The following is a 16,049-nucleotide window of genomic DNA, read 5'->3' as shown; positions in this document are numbered from 1 at the left end:
AAAATACTTTGAGGCAATAGAGTTGCCTTTCCACATTCATTCATGTGTTCTCGTGTAAACTCAATGTAATTGTTACGACGGGATACAGGGGAAGGACCCAAAAGCAGGCGCCTGATGCAGTTCAATGATTTAATAAACAACATGGTGGTACAAAGGCTTAAGGGATAGTGAGGCAGGCAAGGGTCAGAGAAGGCAGGCCACACACGGACACACGGAATATGAAGGAATCTATTAAGTTAGCTATGAGGCGGTTATATAATTCTGATAGCAACGAGTAATATTAATTTATCATGTGTTTTGGCAGGCATCGAACCAAAGGAAGAGGGCAGCAGTGTTGTAGGGCCTACCATGGTACATGAGGGAGAATCCTTCAACTATCATGAAGATGTGTGAGGTAAGCGCTGAAATGTCGTTCAAGATGATACAAAAACGAGTTCACAATGAACAGGGTTACACTAGTCGTTTCAGGCGTCGTCTGTGTATTCATATATGGCAAAGCATCTCTAAAGCACTTTCGTTGTTGTTTCTTTTTGCATGAAGCCAACGGATCCTGAAGAGGACGTCATCAATCCAATCCAACTTTATTTATATAGCACTTTAAAAACCTTCAGACCAAAGTGCTGTACAGAGAGATAAGCTCACACAACATAATATAAATACAAGATACAAACACAAAACAAACCAGAATAAACGTAATAATTAAAAAATAAATAACAGGCATATAATAAAAACAATAGACCACTGAAAGCAAATAAAAGCAACACTCTACTTGTTTCTGAATGCCAAGGAGAAGAGGTGGGTTTTCAGACGGGATTTAAAAGCAGTCAGTGTGGGAGCCTGTCTGATGAGCAAGGGCAGGTCGTTCCACAGTTTAGGGGCAGCAGCAGAGAAAGCACGGTCCCCTCTGCGCTTAGACTTTGTTTTTGGCACCCTCAGGAGCAACTGATCAGCTGACCTGAGAGTGCGAGTGGGCGTGTAGCTGTGTAACAGCTCAGAGAGGTACGGCGGGGCCAGGCCATTCAGGGCTTTAAAAGTAAATAAAAGAGTTTTAAAATGAATCCTCAAATGATCGGGCAGCCAGTGGAGCGAAGATAAAATGGGGGAAATGTGCTCGTGTTTGCGTGTGCCTGTTAGTAGCCGTGCTGCTGCATTTTGCACCATCTGGAGGCGAGCAAGGGAGGACGCACTTATCCCCATATATAGTGCATTACAATAATCCAAGCGGGAGGTGACGAATCAAGGGAATGGTGATTGGAGTCCTTTCAGTCGTTGAAGATGTGAAGGAACCTCTTCCAGCTTCCTACAATGATGTCGCCCTCGTGATCGAGAAAAGGATAGTCATATGTCACCTTGGTGATGTACCCAATGCTTTTGTGAACCTGATGGGATTGCAGTACATGCTGAACCTTGACTATCCAAAAGACTTGAAATACACCTTTGAGGTGATACAGCGCCTGTTCATGGGAATTGGGTTGGACTCGTGCACTCCCTGGGTCCACTCTCTAAAGAATATATTGCTCAGTTAGAGAGATGGCCTAGGAAGATGTCTCTGCATCCGTCCCAAAGGACGTCATTTGTCCACTGTTCTAAGAGGAAAACAAATGTATGGGTTAGGGTTAGGTCTCTGTGGGTCACACCAGTTTATTTTCATTTTCTATTGCTCTATTTTGAGGAAGTGTCTGAGAGACACTAGTGTGTCTTTTATGTTGTACAGCAACCATGAACAGAGTGGATATTTCAGTACTGTTTGAATGTTTTAATTTTCTGACTGACAGTTAAGTTTCTCAGTTTCTGGCCGTTTCTCAATGTCGAGTAAAACTGCTGCAGAGCCACTATTTCAAGAATACTACGTCATAGAGTGCCACAGAATGCTGGGCATTTAAACAGTCCTTCGGCGCCACTCGATGAAGTAGTATACTTGAAATAGTGGCTCTGCAGCAGGTATACTCGACATTGAGAAACGGCCAGAGAGATGGCCTAGGAAGATGTCTCTGCATCTGTTCCAAAGGATGCATTTTCATTTTTTGTCATTTGTCCACTGTTCCAAGAGGAAAACACATGTATAGCCCCTCTGCGGGTCACACCAGTTTATTGGTTTTCATTTTCTATTGCTCTATTTTGAGGAAGTGTCAGAGAGACACTAGTGTGTATTTTATGTTGTACAGCAACCATGAACAGAGTGGTTATGTCAGTACTGTTAGAATGTTTTAATGTTCTGACTGACAGTTAAGTTAAGAGAGATACCATTTGATATGCATTTTACTGCAGCAATCCTGAACACTTACTCCTCAGAATGGACTCTGTTTAACAAGTCACTCAATTACAGTTGTATCTATGGGACAGTGTAATTTCAGTTTTTGAGCAGCCCAGAGCAAAAACAATGGTGTGTTCGAGGGTGTTTTTTGTTTGGTCTGCATGTCCCAAGGAAGGTCTTTATGATATGTTGACATCCATTGACACACTTATTTGAATTAAAAAGCAACACTGAACAGTTAATGAGTGTGTGGGTTGGAGTTCTTCATTTATTGATATTGTAATAACAGTCCTGATTGAAATGTCTTTTCAGCTATTTTTTCATGTGTTAATATAGTTTAGACTAAGCTAGTTCTCATCTTGATGTATAATATAACTTTGTAGCTATTAGTTTGCTTGTCCTGGTAAGTTAACTTGGTACTATAAGTTGCATAAACACAGTTGTACATGTTGAGCCAACTTGATTAACACATTTTTAAGAACTCAATCAAATAAGTTTAACCAACATCTTCTTAAGTTATCTTACCTAATATGTTCTAGTCCAAATAACTTGACACATGAAGTTGAGTCAACAGACTACAAGTTGTATCAACTAATTTATTGAAGTGTAATAGACTTGACAATACATGTTGAATCAACTTGACACAACTTAACTCAGTCAAAGCAACAAGATGACTTGACTTAGTCAGGTTGAGTCAACAAATCATTTTTAACAGTGTACCAGAGTATTCCCCCTCGTGTTATGAAGGAGATGTCCTGTCACCGGGGCGCATGCTGTGTGTGTGTGTGTGTGTGTGTGTGTGTGTGTGTGTGTGTGTGTGTGTGTGTGTGTGTGTGTGTGTGTGTGTGTGTGTGTGTGTGTGTGTGTGTGTGCGCTCAGCTCCGCTCTGTGTGTGTGCGCTCAGCTCCGCTCTGTGTGTGTGTGTTTGTGTGTGTCCGACACCCCCGGCATTTGTTTTCAAATGACCACGAACAGTAATTTACACAAATCTGGTTCTCCATAGTTGTATGTGTATTCCCAAGTGAAAGAAATTCGTTTAATCTTAATCTCGATGTGCTATAGTCCTGCCGGAGTGCACCGGAACGAACGATACTATCATAAACAAATGCCCACACACACACAAAACGAGGTCACGCTTTAGTAACTCGTGCGCACGCTTTAGTAACTCGTGCGCACGAGTTACTAAAGCGTAGTCTTCTGGCTTAGTTCAGTAAAGTTGGAACGCTATTGGGAGATTCAGATTTCACGGATCAATAATTCATGAACAAAACGTTATTCAGACACAAATGACGTCTCCTAAGTACCGTGGCAAGGTTGACAACGAACTACAATCACATTTTGATTTAAAAAAAAAAAAAAAGCCAATACGCGCTGGACACATTACATTGGTCTCTATCCGCAGCCGGAGAAGAAACGAGTGCTCAGGGACCGTCTGCAAAGTGCAACTTCGAAAAAAGAGAATACAATCATATTCAATCACTATTATACAGCTTATTACTACCAAACTCACTACACACATAGTCTCCTGTGTGTCATACTACAGCAAGGAGTTTGGAAGAATATGCTTTTGAATAATTTTGGGGAATATTTATAATGTATATTTATCTTCAATAAATATAGCATCATCTTCAATAACTTTACTATTATACAGTATATTTCTACCAAACTCACTATTTGCATTGATGTTGTTAGCATCTGGTTAGCTAGCTGCGCTAACGGATATTAGAAGCTGTTTCTAAAACAAGGAGAGGGAGAGCTCTCTCCTGTCAGACTGAGAGAGATAACTACAGCTCAGTGAGGTAAGGGACTCTCTGTTTAGAGTTAACTTTAGTTTAGTTATCTCAGTGGGTCTGAAACGGTTTGGTCACCATTTATGAGAATAAATGAAAAACAGTTATGAAATACTATATGACAGTAAAACAAGAATACAGTTTAAAAGGTGAGAGATTTGTAAAATATCCATAAAGAAAAAGAAAATCTTTTTCTGTTTCATATGGATGTTGAGAGATGTATCCATAAATCTCTTAATGTTGCTCTCAAAATGCACCAGGTTGATGCTTTTAACTTCAATATTTAAAAAATATTCCCGGGGGAGCATGCCCCGGACCCCCCTAGAGGAGGTGAGGACCCCCCCCACACACTTATAAAATAGCACTTTATCTCTGCTTACACCTATGTGCCATTTTATATGCTGTGAGCTGATTATCGAGCCTTCATTGTAAGAGTCGCGGGTACACTGTGTATGTGCGTATTCCACTGTAGCGCCCGGTACATTAATGGGAAACCCTAGTTTGTACACGTTCAATACATTTGTAACACTGTACACATGAACGTTTCTTTTTTCGGTTCACCAAAAAAAATCTCACTCCAAGCTGAACTCAAATGTTGGCAGCCCTGTGAGCCATGTGAGCTACATGGTTACTTTCAACCCTGAACAAATATTAAAACTTAATAAAGTGAGCAGAGCCACTGCAGGCTATGCATTCACTATGTGAATGCATTCACTATGTGAATGCATAGTGTGCATAGATCAAAAGTTCAGAATGTTCTATCTAGTTTCACATGCCTGGTCTCACACGTCTGAAAATACATGATGGAAACATACGTCCTTTCTATTTACAGCAAATGTAGTATATTTGTATCAATGGTAAGCGAAATAGAGGTAGAGGTCAGATCGGACACGGCCACTTAAACAGCACAACTGTCAACAGTGGTATCAGAGACCTTGATTGCAGTTCTAATGCTTGCCGATCAAAGTGATCTGTTATCAGGTCATCACCAGCATTCAGGGACACACTACAGACTCTGATGGACTCAGTAGTTTATGACTTGATGATTATCTTTCAAAGCTTCAGCCTAGATACATGTTTATGAGGCACAAGTGCTTCTGCAGCAGTCGGAGATGAGAGATCTGATAAAAGCTATTTTCTTCTCTCACGGGACTTTGGTGGCTGTTTATTATGAAACTTACATAACCATGTCAAATCAACTACGGTGCCACACTCAACATACGAAAACATATGTTATATAAGTCAATAAAAACATTAATCATTTATTTGAGCTCCAATATATTATCACGCATGTACCATTATGTATTATGTAAGTCAAACATGCACTTTCCAAATACAAAAGAGGTAGGTTTGCGTGCGGCAAATGTGCACGCCCAAATTAGGTAATCAGAAGAAATGGAACCCCAGTAATTACAGGTATAAACCATGTATTTAACCAACCAAGTCTCATGGCATTTCATGTTATAGTCACAACATTTAATCTATTGATTCGTGTTCACCAACATGATTTTCCCCTTTTTTTCGTGTCACGCAGAACGATTTTAAAAGCAATGTATTTCTATTGGTAGTGTGTTTCGTGCCTGCAACACGTCTTTTTGTCCGGTCGGGTCGTGGAAGACCGGAAGCTGTGGGGTTCATAAAACATGTTCTTACTCAATATCAAGCCACGATTATTGTTTTTATTTTAAATCGTATAATCTCTGACTTTTTTTGTCATCCGTGAGGAAAATAAATGGGGCTCAGAGCCTCAGAATACTGAAATCTGTATTTTTTAAATCTTTTTTTCCTTCTAATTTGTTATTCTTTTCTAAATAACACACTGTTATTTACTCAACAATAACACACAATTATCCTTGTTTTTATTTATTCGTTTAATTCTATCATCTCTGGCTTTTTAGCCGTTCCTCAGGAACTGAATTTCAAAATTAAAATAACCGGAAACAGACGTAGGCCTATAAGGGACATTTCGAGCATCATTGCGATACACAGCCACTGAACTGATTACCCAAGATCCTCAGCTAGATGCTCGGTGATTGGATTGTTTAGCCGCAATGCACGTTGGGATATGGTGTTTATGCGATATGAAATCCGAAAAACATTTAAAAAAAGAAAGAAAATAATACTTTATACCGAGTGTTCTTACTTTTCTCTTTGAAAGTCATCACATAATTACACATCTGCCGTAGTTCTCTATTTATAGAGCCCTGATGAGAAGACTTCTAGACAAACAGGAAGAACTGCCATGGAAACTGAATACTTGACGTGGATCATAAATATATCAACAATTCAAAAACATCTTCAATTGCTCTTCACACATTACATCTCCTTGCAGTATCAATACTAATTCGGCTGACTTTTATATTTGATCCAATTGGTAGATGAAACATGAATAAAACTACACATCTTCAGATGTTATACATACATAAGTGTCCTACACTAATAATACAAAGTTATTATGGCTGTGTGTACCTTGTGTGCACCGCCTAGTGGTTAAAGCATGTTATGGAATTAGTTATTGTGTATATGATATGTCAATAAACCTTAGAAAATCTTGAAATCTTGAAAGGGATGTGCAAAATAGCAATTATATACAGTCTTTAATTAACTATTAGTAGAGAATAACGAGTAATGAATATACTTTATAGAGATCTGCAGATAAATGTTTAGTCTTCTCAAGCACCAACTATCAAATATCTCTCCTGATTGTTGGCACTTGACAATCACCTTACCTGTATTTTACTCAGGTGTAACTAAAGTCTGCTTTAAGTGTTGTTTATATTTCACATCATTAATCAGAATCTGCAAAGTAACTAAAATAAATGTAGTGGAGTAAAAATACCAGGTTAACCTCTGAATTGTAGTGGAGTAGAATTACAAAGTAGCAATGAGCTGTCATGTGGGTATATATTGATGCTGCACATTATGTACACAAGCAATTTTCACCCATTTATTAATTGGGTGTCACACTGTCCCGAAATTGACACCCGATGGACACACGATAAAGGAAATGTTCAAATTTGGCTGTGATCGTAGCAACATCGGGCTATTCGTGAGGGCATCTAAGCCATCGTATGACCGCTGGTGGAGTTTCTCAGGCTCCGGCAGCAACTTCGTGAGCGGCAACTTCGTAAGGCACTCGTGAGGGCATCTTGTCAAATCGTGTCATCTTCGTGTTATCATTGGTGCATTCACCCTCACTCTGATCGGGGCGAATGCCCGATGGCACCGATGATAACAAGATGCCCTCACGATGGCCTTACGAAGGGCAAAATTGACACACGAATTCAACAATAATAATAATTCCTTACATTTATTATAGCGCTTTTTCAATGACTCAAAGCCCTTTTACATATTACACATGCAATGATCAGATACTGTGGACAATACCCACAGGAGCAAGTTCAGGTGAAGTGTCTTGCCCAAGGACACACCGGCTTTACAGACGCAGCAGCAGCGGGTTTCACCCCTTGATCTGATGAACATTGCACAGCGCACTGCGCCACACCGTCCATCTTCACGCCTTGAGGTCATCGAGGCGCTTTTACAAGTACACGTTGGTATTATACATGGACAATACCCACAGGAGCAAATCCGGGTGAAGTGTCTTGCCCAAGGACACAACGGCCTGACGCAGTGGCAGCAGGAGCGGGTTTCGAACTGGAGTTCCCCAGCACCCCCCTTGATCTGATGATCAGATGCACAGACCACTGCGCCACCCGTCCCGTCCGAAATGAACCTTCGCAAGGTCCTTCGGCAATTTTTTGGCATGCCAAAGATTTTGCCACCGCTCACGAAGTTGCTGCCGGAGCCTGAGAAACTCCACCAGCGATCATACGATGGCTTAAGATGCCCTCACGAATGGCCCGATGTTGCTACGATCACAGCCGAATTTGAACATTTCCTTTATCGTGTGTCCATCGGGTTGTTTTATTGCACAACAAAATCATGTAAACATATTATGTAAATAACCCAATTTGTGTTCTGTGAAACTAAAAAGAATATAATATATTATTTTGAAGGACAGTTGACAGGAAGTTGTTGTTGTTATGGAAACAACATTACGGAGAAAACGTAATATTTTCTACATATAAAGACGGATAAAGTAAAGAACAAAGTCTGAAGATATCAGTACAGTATCATCGTAATGTAACATAATTGTTTTTGGTACTTTCATTGCAGTTGAACGTCTTAAATGTAATGTAAATGTTGCCTTCGTGTGTGGTTCGGGGCCATCTTCGTGCGAAATTCACAATTCCATATTCGTGTGTCCATCGGGTGTCAATTTCGGGACAGTGTGACAGGGGCTTGAAGGAGTTCAAGTATCTCGGGGTCTTGTTCTCGAGTGAGGGAACAATGGAGCGTGAGATGGGCCGGAGAATCGGAGCAGCGGGAGCGGTACTGCAGTCGCTTTACCGCACCGTTGTGACGAAAAGGGAGCTGAGTCAGAAGGCAAAGCTCTCTGTCTACCGGGCCATGTTCGTTCCTCCCCTCACCTATGGTCATGAAGGATGGGTCATGACCGAAAGAACGAGATCGTGGATACAAGCGGCCGAGATGGGTTTTCTCCGCAGGGTGGCTGGTGTCTCCCTTAGGGATAAGGTGAGAAGTTCGGTCATCCGGGAGGGACTCGGAGTTGAACCGCTCCTCCTTCGCATCGAAAGGAGCCAGTTGAGGTGGTTCGGGCACCTAGTTAGGATGCCACATGGGCGCCTCCCTAGGGAGGTGTTCCAGGCACGTCCAGCTGGGAAGAGACCAAGGGGTAGACCTAGGACCAGGTGGAGGGATTATATCTCTTCGCTGGCCTGGGAGCGCCATGGGATCTCCCAGTCAGAGCTGGTTGATGTGGCCAGGGAAAACAAAGTTTGGGGCTCTCTGCTGGAACTGCTGGAACTGCTACTAAAATCGTTCTGTGTGACACGAATCAATAGATTAAATGTTGTGACTATAACACGAAATGCCGCGAGACTGGGTTGATTTAACATATATTGCATAATTGTATGCATTTTTCAGAAAAAGTGGTAGTTTGGTAAACAGTGACATCAACGACATGTTTGGTCTGTAAAATGCCCGAAAAGTAAAATAATGGGAGATAAATATCCCAAAGTCTCCACATTTAATTATATTTTTAATGTGTTTCTGGTCCTCTTTCAGTTGAGACAGTGTAGATGAAGGATGTGTCAGGATCATAGACTGTATATATAAAGGGTCAGGGTGTAGGACTCTTGTGTGAACACTGGATAAAGCCAGGTTCATATTCTTGTTTCATGTTGTTGACATATTAGAGTCAAAGTTTTGCGCCATAAATCAGAAAATACTGCATTAAAAAAGTTGGGAAGATTGAAAATTGGTAGGGAAAGCCAGCGAAGTCGGTAGAAACATGTCAAAAGCGGTAGACTACCACCCCAATCGGTAGAGTTGGCAGGTATGTGTAAGTAGATCTATACGTTAGCTACAAAGCTTAGACAGCTATTTTATGAACAGCTGATTGATTTGCATCAGGCTTTTAAGGACAGCCAGTGACTATTGTTCAAAATATGTCCTAGGACAATTCAGCTTCCAATAGCTTCCCAGGGAGAAGGAGAGGAGATACCAGGGGGAAGCTGGATCAAAGGATCTCATTCACCTATTATAAGGGAGAGGTGAATGGATTCATCTAACCTCATGTCTGTTAGTAAGACATTAAGTTGGAGGAATGAGGTTTAGCCTGTTCTAGTTTATAGACAGGAAGAGGGGGTTACAGCTAGCACGACAATTTCCTTTGTGATAAAACGTTTTTTTTTAAAACTCATTTGGTAATCAGTTCATGGAGACAGAGACCCTTAGAGGCTGCACAGAAATACTGGAGACTGTTGTCTGCAAAAAGCATGTTACTCAGACTATAATAACAGTTGCTCATGGCTTTGCTAGCTGCCTCCTGCTAGCTGCTGCTAGGCTAAACATGTTGTGACTCCAATGACAAATATGTCTGTTAATGCACAGACGTGAAGATGATTTGGTTCTGCTAATCTCACCTCAGGAAAGAGAGCCAATAAGATGATTCCCTTTAAAGTTGCATTGTGAACAATGGGCCAATAACTGTTTAAATAGAGTTGCTCATAGTGATAAATATACCATGACTGCAGTTCCCCATGTTCAACAAAGTTTTCTTCAGCTATTGTTTTGGTATGATGGGCCTACAACTTAGTGAATAACACATCACGATGTAGTCTGCTGAACATATTTTTTCTGACCTAGATTGCACTGATTTCATGTACTAGCCCAGTCGTATGATTCTGTATCCGTTAGATATTTGATATGCAACCAACCTTGACATGCCATATAGTACAGCTTATCACCATACTTCATACTTATCTTATCCTTTGCGTATACTGAACATATCATAATTGCCCACCTCCCTTTCATGGCGAAGGTCTGAACACCTGGATATATATATATACAAGATCCTCAACTCACACATATCCATGCTTCTGAGATCCCAAGGTAAGCTTGCCTTCCTATCTGCTGCCTTGTAGACTGAAGAGATTCAGCTTCAGTATGTTTCAGTTGTCAGAGAATGGAACTATCCATCAATTGTATTTTATATAACCTTTATTTATACAGGTAATCTTAGATTCTCAGATTCTCATCCTCAAAACAGAAATAGTAGACACATGTAAAAACAGTGCTTCTGGTAATTTGGGGGAAATGCTGCAGTTGTGTTTAGGGCTAAATTGTAAAGGTGATACTCGTATGCACTGGTTACACCTGGAACAAGGGGTTTCATAGGCTATGACAGGGGAAATGTGCTGATAGTCTGCAAACTTCATTTGAAACCAAGATAATAATCTTAAAACGATTATGATAAACTGAGAGTTTCAAGAACAATGAACAGGTGTAATCTCTAAAACGTAGAATATAATTAAATGTATTATGTTAACAGAATTCACATAACTGTATTAGGTTAGTTGAAAGCAATAATATTGAGTTTAATTAAAGAATTAATAAAGAAGGTTCAACTTAATATTATTGCTTTCATCTAACCTAATATAGTGATGTGACATTTGTTGACATAATACATTTAATTAAAGTCAATGATTCTGTTTTTTCAGTATATGTTATTCCTGCTTTTATGAATTGAATTTAACAAATGTATAAAGGAAACATTGATTTGGACTGATTCAAAACTACACAAAGATTTAGATATTCCAGAAAACAATGCTTGTTTACATTGGTGGAGATAATGTGCACCAACTCATTTGAGTACATTATAGTTATTGTCAGGTTTAAAAAATAATATGCAGTAACTTTATGTTACTATTGTTTGTCTCTGTCTTTTCTTTGACCAATCTGTTTGATCTATTTATTCTAGAAAAAAAGGAAATCAGAGTTTGAGATCAAAATGACGGGGCTCACTCTCTTAGCAGGTAATCAGTCCTCAGGTCTCAGTTGTTCACATTACCATGGTTCTTGATAATATCATACATTAAGCCATTGTTTCATGGTCACCTCTCTATAGGCGTGTGCCTGCTGATGTGCCAACTGGGTAAGTCACTCTCGTGATATTAGTCTCATTGGTATTATGTGTATGAAATGTCAGAACATATTAGTAGTTTCTTGCAAGGCTGACCACAGATTTGCTTTTACTGATCTCCAGCAACTGCCTCCAAGATGGTGTGCTATTTCACTAACTGGTCCCAGTACAGACCCGGGACTGGGAAATACCTGCCCCAAAATGTGGATCCCTTCCTGTGCACCCATCTGATTTATGCTTTCTCAATCATCAACAACAAAAACGAGTTGACTACCTATGAATGGAATGACGATGTCCTGTACAAGACCTTCAATGGCCTGAAGAGCAAGTAAGAGTTTGTCTTTCCACTATATGAAATAAAATCCCTAGTTCCTGCAACTTGTACTTCAATCTGCATTTGTTACAATTATAATGTCCCTTTTCAGCTATACCAACACTCTATAATAAACAGGCCTTCGTCAACTCAAGTGTTCTGCATCTATGTGTTAAAGGAACCCTGGTCTGAAGACCCTACTGGCTGTTGGTGGATGGAACTTTGGCTCAACTCAGTAAGTGTTCCTTCATTGCTTCTTCATCAGGAAATGAAAATATACAATAGATCAAGAAAAAAGAGATATGCTATACTTCTGGTCAAGAGTTGTTCAGTTTTTTAGGACAATGGTCTAGTTTATTTAATGTTGAACACATTTCCTCAGGTTCTCCATCATGGTGTCCACTCCAGCCAACCGTCAGACGTTCATCCAGTCTTCTATCAAATTCCTGAGGACTGGAGGCTTTGATGGTCTGGATCTGGACTGGGAGTACCCTGGATCTCGTGGAAGTCCTCCAGTGGACAAGATGAGGTTCAGTCTGCTCTGCAAGGTGGGTCCTGGTGTTTTGAGCCATTGGAAACATGTGGTCGCAGGTTCCTTCCTTTGTTTCCATCAAGCCACTTAGACGCCTTAAACAGACAGTTCTAACGTTTTATCTTATTCATTTATATGTTCTATTTACAATTTTGATTATTTATTTGCCTTCCGATGATGTGCTGATGATGTGCGACTTGTGTTTAATTAAAATAAAATAATAATATTTTCACACATATTCAACAAAGAAAATAGGCCTTTTCTATAGTCAAACAAATCAAGACAAAATACGCAAAACTCCAATAAAATGAACAACCTTGAACGTCATTCTTTCTTTTACTAAGTGTAGGATAATCTAACTAAAGGGTTAAAATCTGTTTGTCGACATCTTTCGTGGAAACTGTAGTCTTTTGTAGTCTCGACTACAGAGGTCACGAATAGGTGACAATATTTGGCCTTTTTACCATAACTGGCTCTAACACACATATCCCATTGACAACATCATATATTTATGAGAGTCTTATTAATGGTATTTTTTCAGCAACTTGTTAAAGCGTACGCTGCTGAGGCGAAGGCCACCGGCAACCCTCAGCTCATGGTGACTGCTGCAGTGTCTGCCGGGAAGGGAACCATCGATGCTGGATATGAGATCGCTGAAATTGCCAAGTACTGCAGATTGTTATTATTTAGTTTTTTCAGTTTTATTATTTTTAAATTATTTAAAGATAGTAGGATGGGAACTTTATCAGTATTTGATATGATTTTCAGGCATCTGGACTTCATCAATGTGATGACCTATGACTTCCACGGAGCTTGGGAGCGATCTACTGGACACAACAGCCCCCTGTACCGCGGCTCCCACGACAGTGGGGACCTCATCTACTTCAACACTGTAAGAGATGCAGTTGTCTCGGCATTAGTGGAAGACATTATATGGCACAAACGATACAGGAATACATACATCACATTGCAATGCAATACTCCAATTTTACACATGAATGTCTGCTAATAGATACAACTAAGCCACAACTGAGGCCCTCTGACAATATTAGGATGATTTCATAGCGTTGTCATTCGCGTATCTCATCTTGGAGAGTAGAAATGTACAAAAAGATTGTGAAGTTTAATAACATGTATGATCCTGCACTTTTGAGTCGAGACAACTAAAAGGATAAGTGGACCGGAAATGTACTATCAACTTTATGGAAGTCCAATAACAATCCCTTGGATAACCTTTTGATATGAGACATCACTGTCGGTTGTCTGCATGAAGAATGTCAAGCATTGTGTCTGTTATCTTCCCTCCCTTTCTATTTCAGGACTATGCCATGAAGTACTGGAGAGACAACGGCGCCCCAGTGGAGAAGCTGATGATGGGATTCGCTGCCTACGGTCGTACCTTCCGTCTGACAACATCAAGCACTGTTGTTGGAGCTCCGGCTATTGGCCCTGCATCAGCCGGACCATATACACGTGAAGCTGGATTCTGGTCCTACTATGAGGTCCGGTCTGAACAATATGAAATACTGCATGCTAACACAGGTAGAATGGATAGAACATGGAACAATCCAATGGCATTTTGGTCTTTCAGATCTGCACCTTCCTGAAGGGCACCACCATGCAGTGGATTGATGACCAGAAAAGTTCCCTATGCCTCCAAGAACAACGAGTGGGTGGGGGTTCGACAACAGGGAGAGCTATGAGATCAAAGTATGAACCAGGGATTACAGATGTAGGGTTGTCCGCATGGTGAAATTCAACAGATAATTGATTCCTACTGAATATTTTGGTTGACTTGTCTTCTTGTTGATCCACAGGTCCAGTACATGAGGGACATGAAGTTTGGTGGTGCCTTGTATGGGCTTTGGATTTGGATGACTTTAAAGGAGAGTTCTGTGGAGAGGGAAGCCATCCTCTGCTGTACCATCTACGCAAACTCATTGATAATGGTAAGTTATGATACTCAACTTTTTCTTTTTAGCCAATATATTCCTAGCTTGTCAAACCAACTCTTCATACAAGTCATTTTCTTACAAATGTTAAAATGATGTATTTCTCTTTCTTACACCTCACACAGAGATGCCTCCACGTCCAACAACCACAACCAAGAGACCTGCTGTCACTACCACAGCATCAGCCACGACCTCCAAACCTGTTGTGACCTTCACAACAACCATGAAACCCAGTGTAAACCACCCCCGCTCCGTCCACCAGGACCACCGTCCCCATCCCAGGACGCGGCTTCTGCAAGGACAAGGCTGACGGCATCTACGCCCACCCTGCTGACAGCAGCGCTACTACACGTGTGCAGGAGGCCGAACCTACCTGAGTAACTGTGGTCCTGGGACTGTCTTTGACATTGGCTGCAAGTGCTGTGTGTGGCCCTAAATATTAGCTGTTGGAGAACATTCACTGATTGACGTCTCAGTACTGACTCAACAAGCTTCAATGCCTCTGGGAACTGGAGTCCTTGAAACACCCCCCTATACCAGGATGGGTTATGCAGCGACTTAAATTACTTTGTATGCAGATCTGTGTACAAGTGTGACAATAAAAGGTTGGTTTGATTTTAATCTTCTATTTCATTTAAGGAGAAATGTATCGTTAAAATAAATGTTGGTGCAATGCAGATAAGATACCCCTAATGCTGTGAAAATGTAACTGCTGCATTCCACCTTATTTGGTGACGTCATCCTGAAAGTATTGAGGTGGTCTGATCGAGGTGGTATAGAATATGTTCTCACCACTTGATTAAGTCTTGGCAGTTGTGTTCTCTCTCTTGCATTGTAGGATAAATATCACACAAATCAGCAAATAAACAGCTGTTTTGAGAGTACAGTCCAATACTGACAGCACTGTGATAACAGGTTTTTAGTTAGCACAGAGATTTGTCACCAAGCTTCAATCTAGCAAAGTAACTGAAAACCCCCTTACAGCTGTCATAGAAGTCATTTTAAAGCACTTACAGACATGGCACTAAAATCCACTTTGCTGAGGTTTTTGAGAAAGAAAGACATTTTCAATAAATGTGTTAGTCTTTAAAAGATATACAATATGTGTTGTATTAAACATAGAGCTCTCAGTCTTCTGTCCGCCTCTGATTAGGTATTATCTATTCCTTTTGTCTTTGTGGTTCCCTGTCGGGTTAATAGACCAGAACGTGTTTTTCTTTGAATTTGAATTCATGGTTTGTAACGGTTTGGTTAATATTAAAATACACTGTAGTGCCAGTGGTGTAAAGAACATGTACTCAAGTACTGTATTTAAGTACAATGTTGAGGAAACTTGTACTTTATACTACATGTATTTACCTTTAGTTACTTCACAGATGTGGATGAATGATGTGAAATCTAATCAAGTGTTGAATCAGACTTTAGTTCCACCTGGAGTGAATCCACCAGCTACCCTGCAGCCTACAAAGTACTTCAGACTAGCTGCACCTCCACCAGCTACCCTGCAGTCTACAAAGTACTTCAGACTAGCTGCACCTTCACCAGCTCTGAGAACACTTTCATGATCAATCATTATAAAACATATCATATATATTATTCTGAAAATGGACCAATCTGCACAACGACTACTTTTACTGTCGCTACTTTCACTATATTTTGATAATAATACTTTTCTACTTTTACTTGAGCAATATTTCA

The 16,049-nt window shown here is 40.4% G+C and overlaps 1 protein-coding gene across 1 annotated transcript; it reads left to right on the top strand.

The window, feature by feature from the left end:
* The first annotated feature begins 11,422 nt into the window (after positions 1–11,422).
* LOC117447361 (acidic mammalian chitinase-like) lies at positions 11,423–14,787 on the top strand. Its single transcript, XM_034084072.1, is given in 16 exon segments — positions 11,423–11,447; positions 11,540–11,566; positions 11,678–11,882; positions 12,046–12,102; positions 12,250–12,415; positions 12,941–13,065; positions 13,168–13,291; positions 13,719–13,901; positions 13,991–14,038; positions 14,040–14,075; positions 14,077–14,109; positions 14,217–14,250; positions 14,253–14,348; positions 14,477–14,589; positions 14,591–14,684; positions 14,687–14,787. Coding segments are annotated over 16 exon segments (1,467 nt in total).
* Positions 14,788–16,049: the final 1,262 nt, after the last annotated feature.

This window comes from Pseudochaenichthys georgianus, chromosome 5 (genome assembly GCF_902827115.2).
Source record: "Pseudochaenichthys georgianus chromosome 5, fPseGeo1.2, whole genome shotgun sequence".
NCBI lineage: Eukaryota > Metazoa > Chordata > Actinopteri > Perciformes > Channichthyidae > Pseudochaenichthys > Pseudochaenichthys georgianus.
The sequence above is the reverse complement of the archived record's forward strand: the minus strand, read 5'-3'. Positions and strand labels throughout refer to the sequence as shown.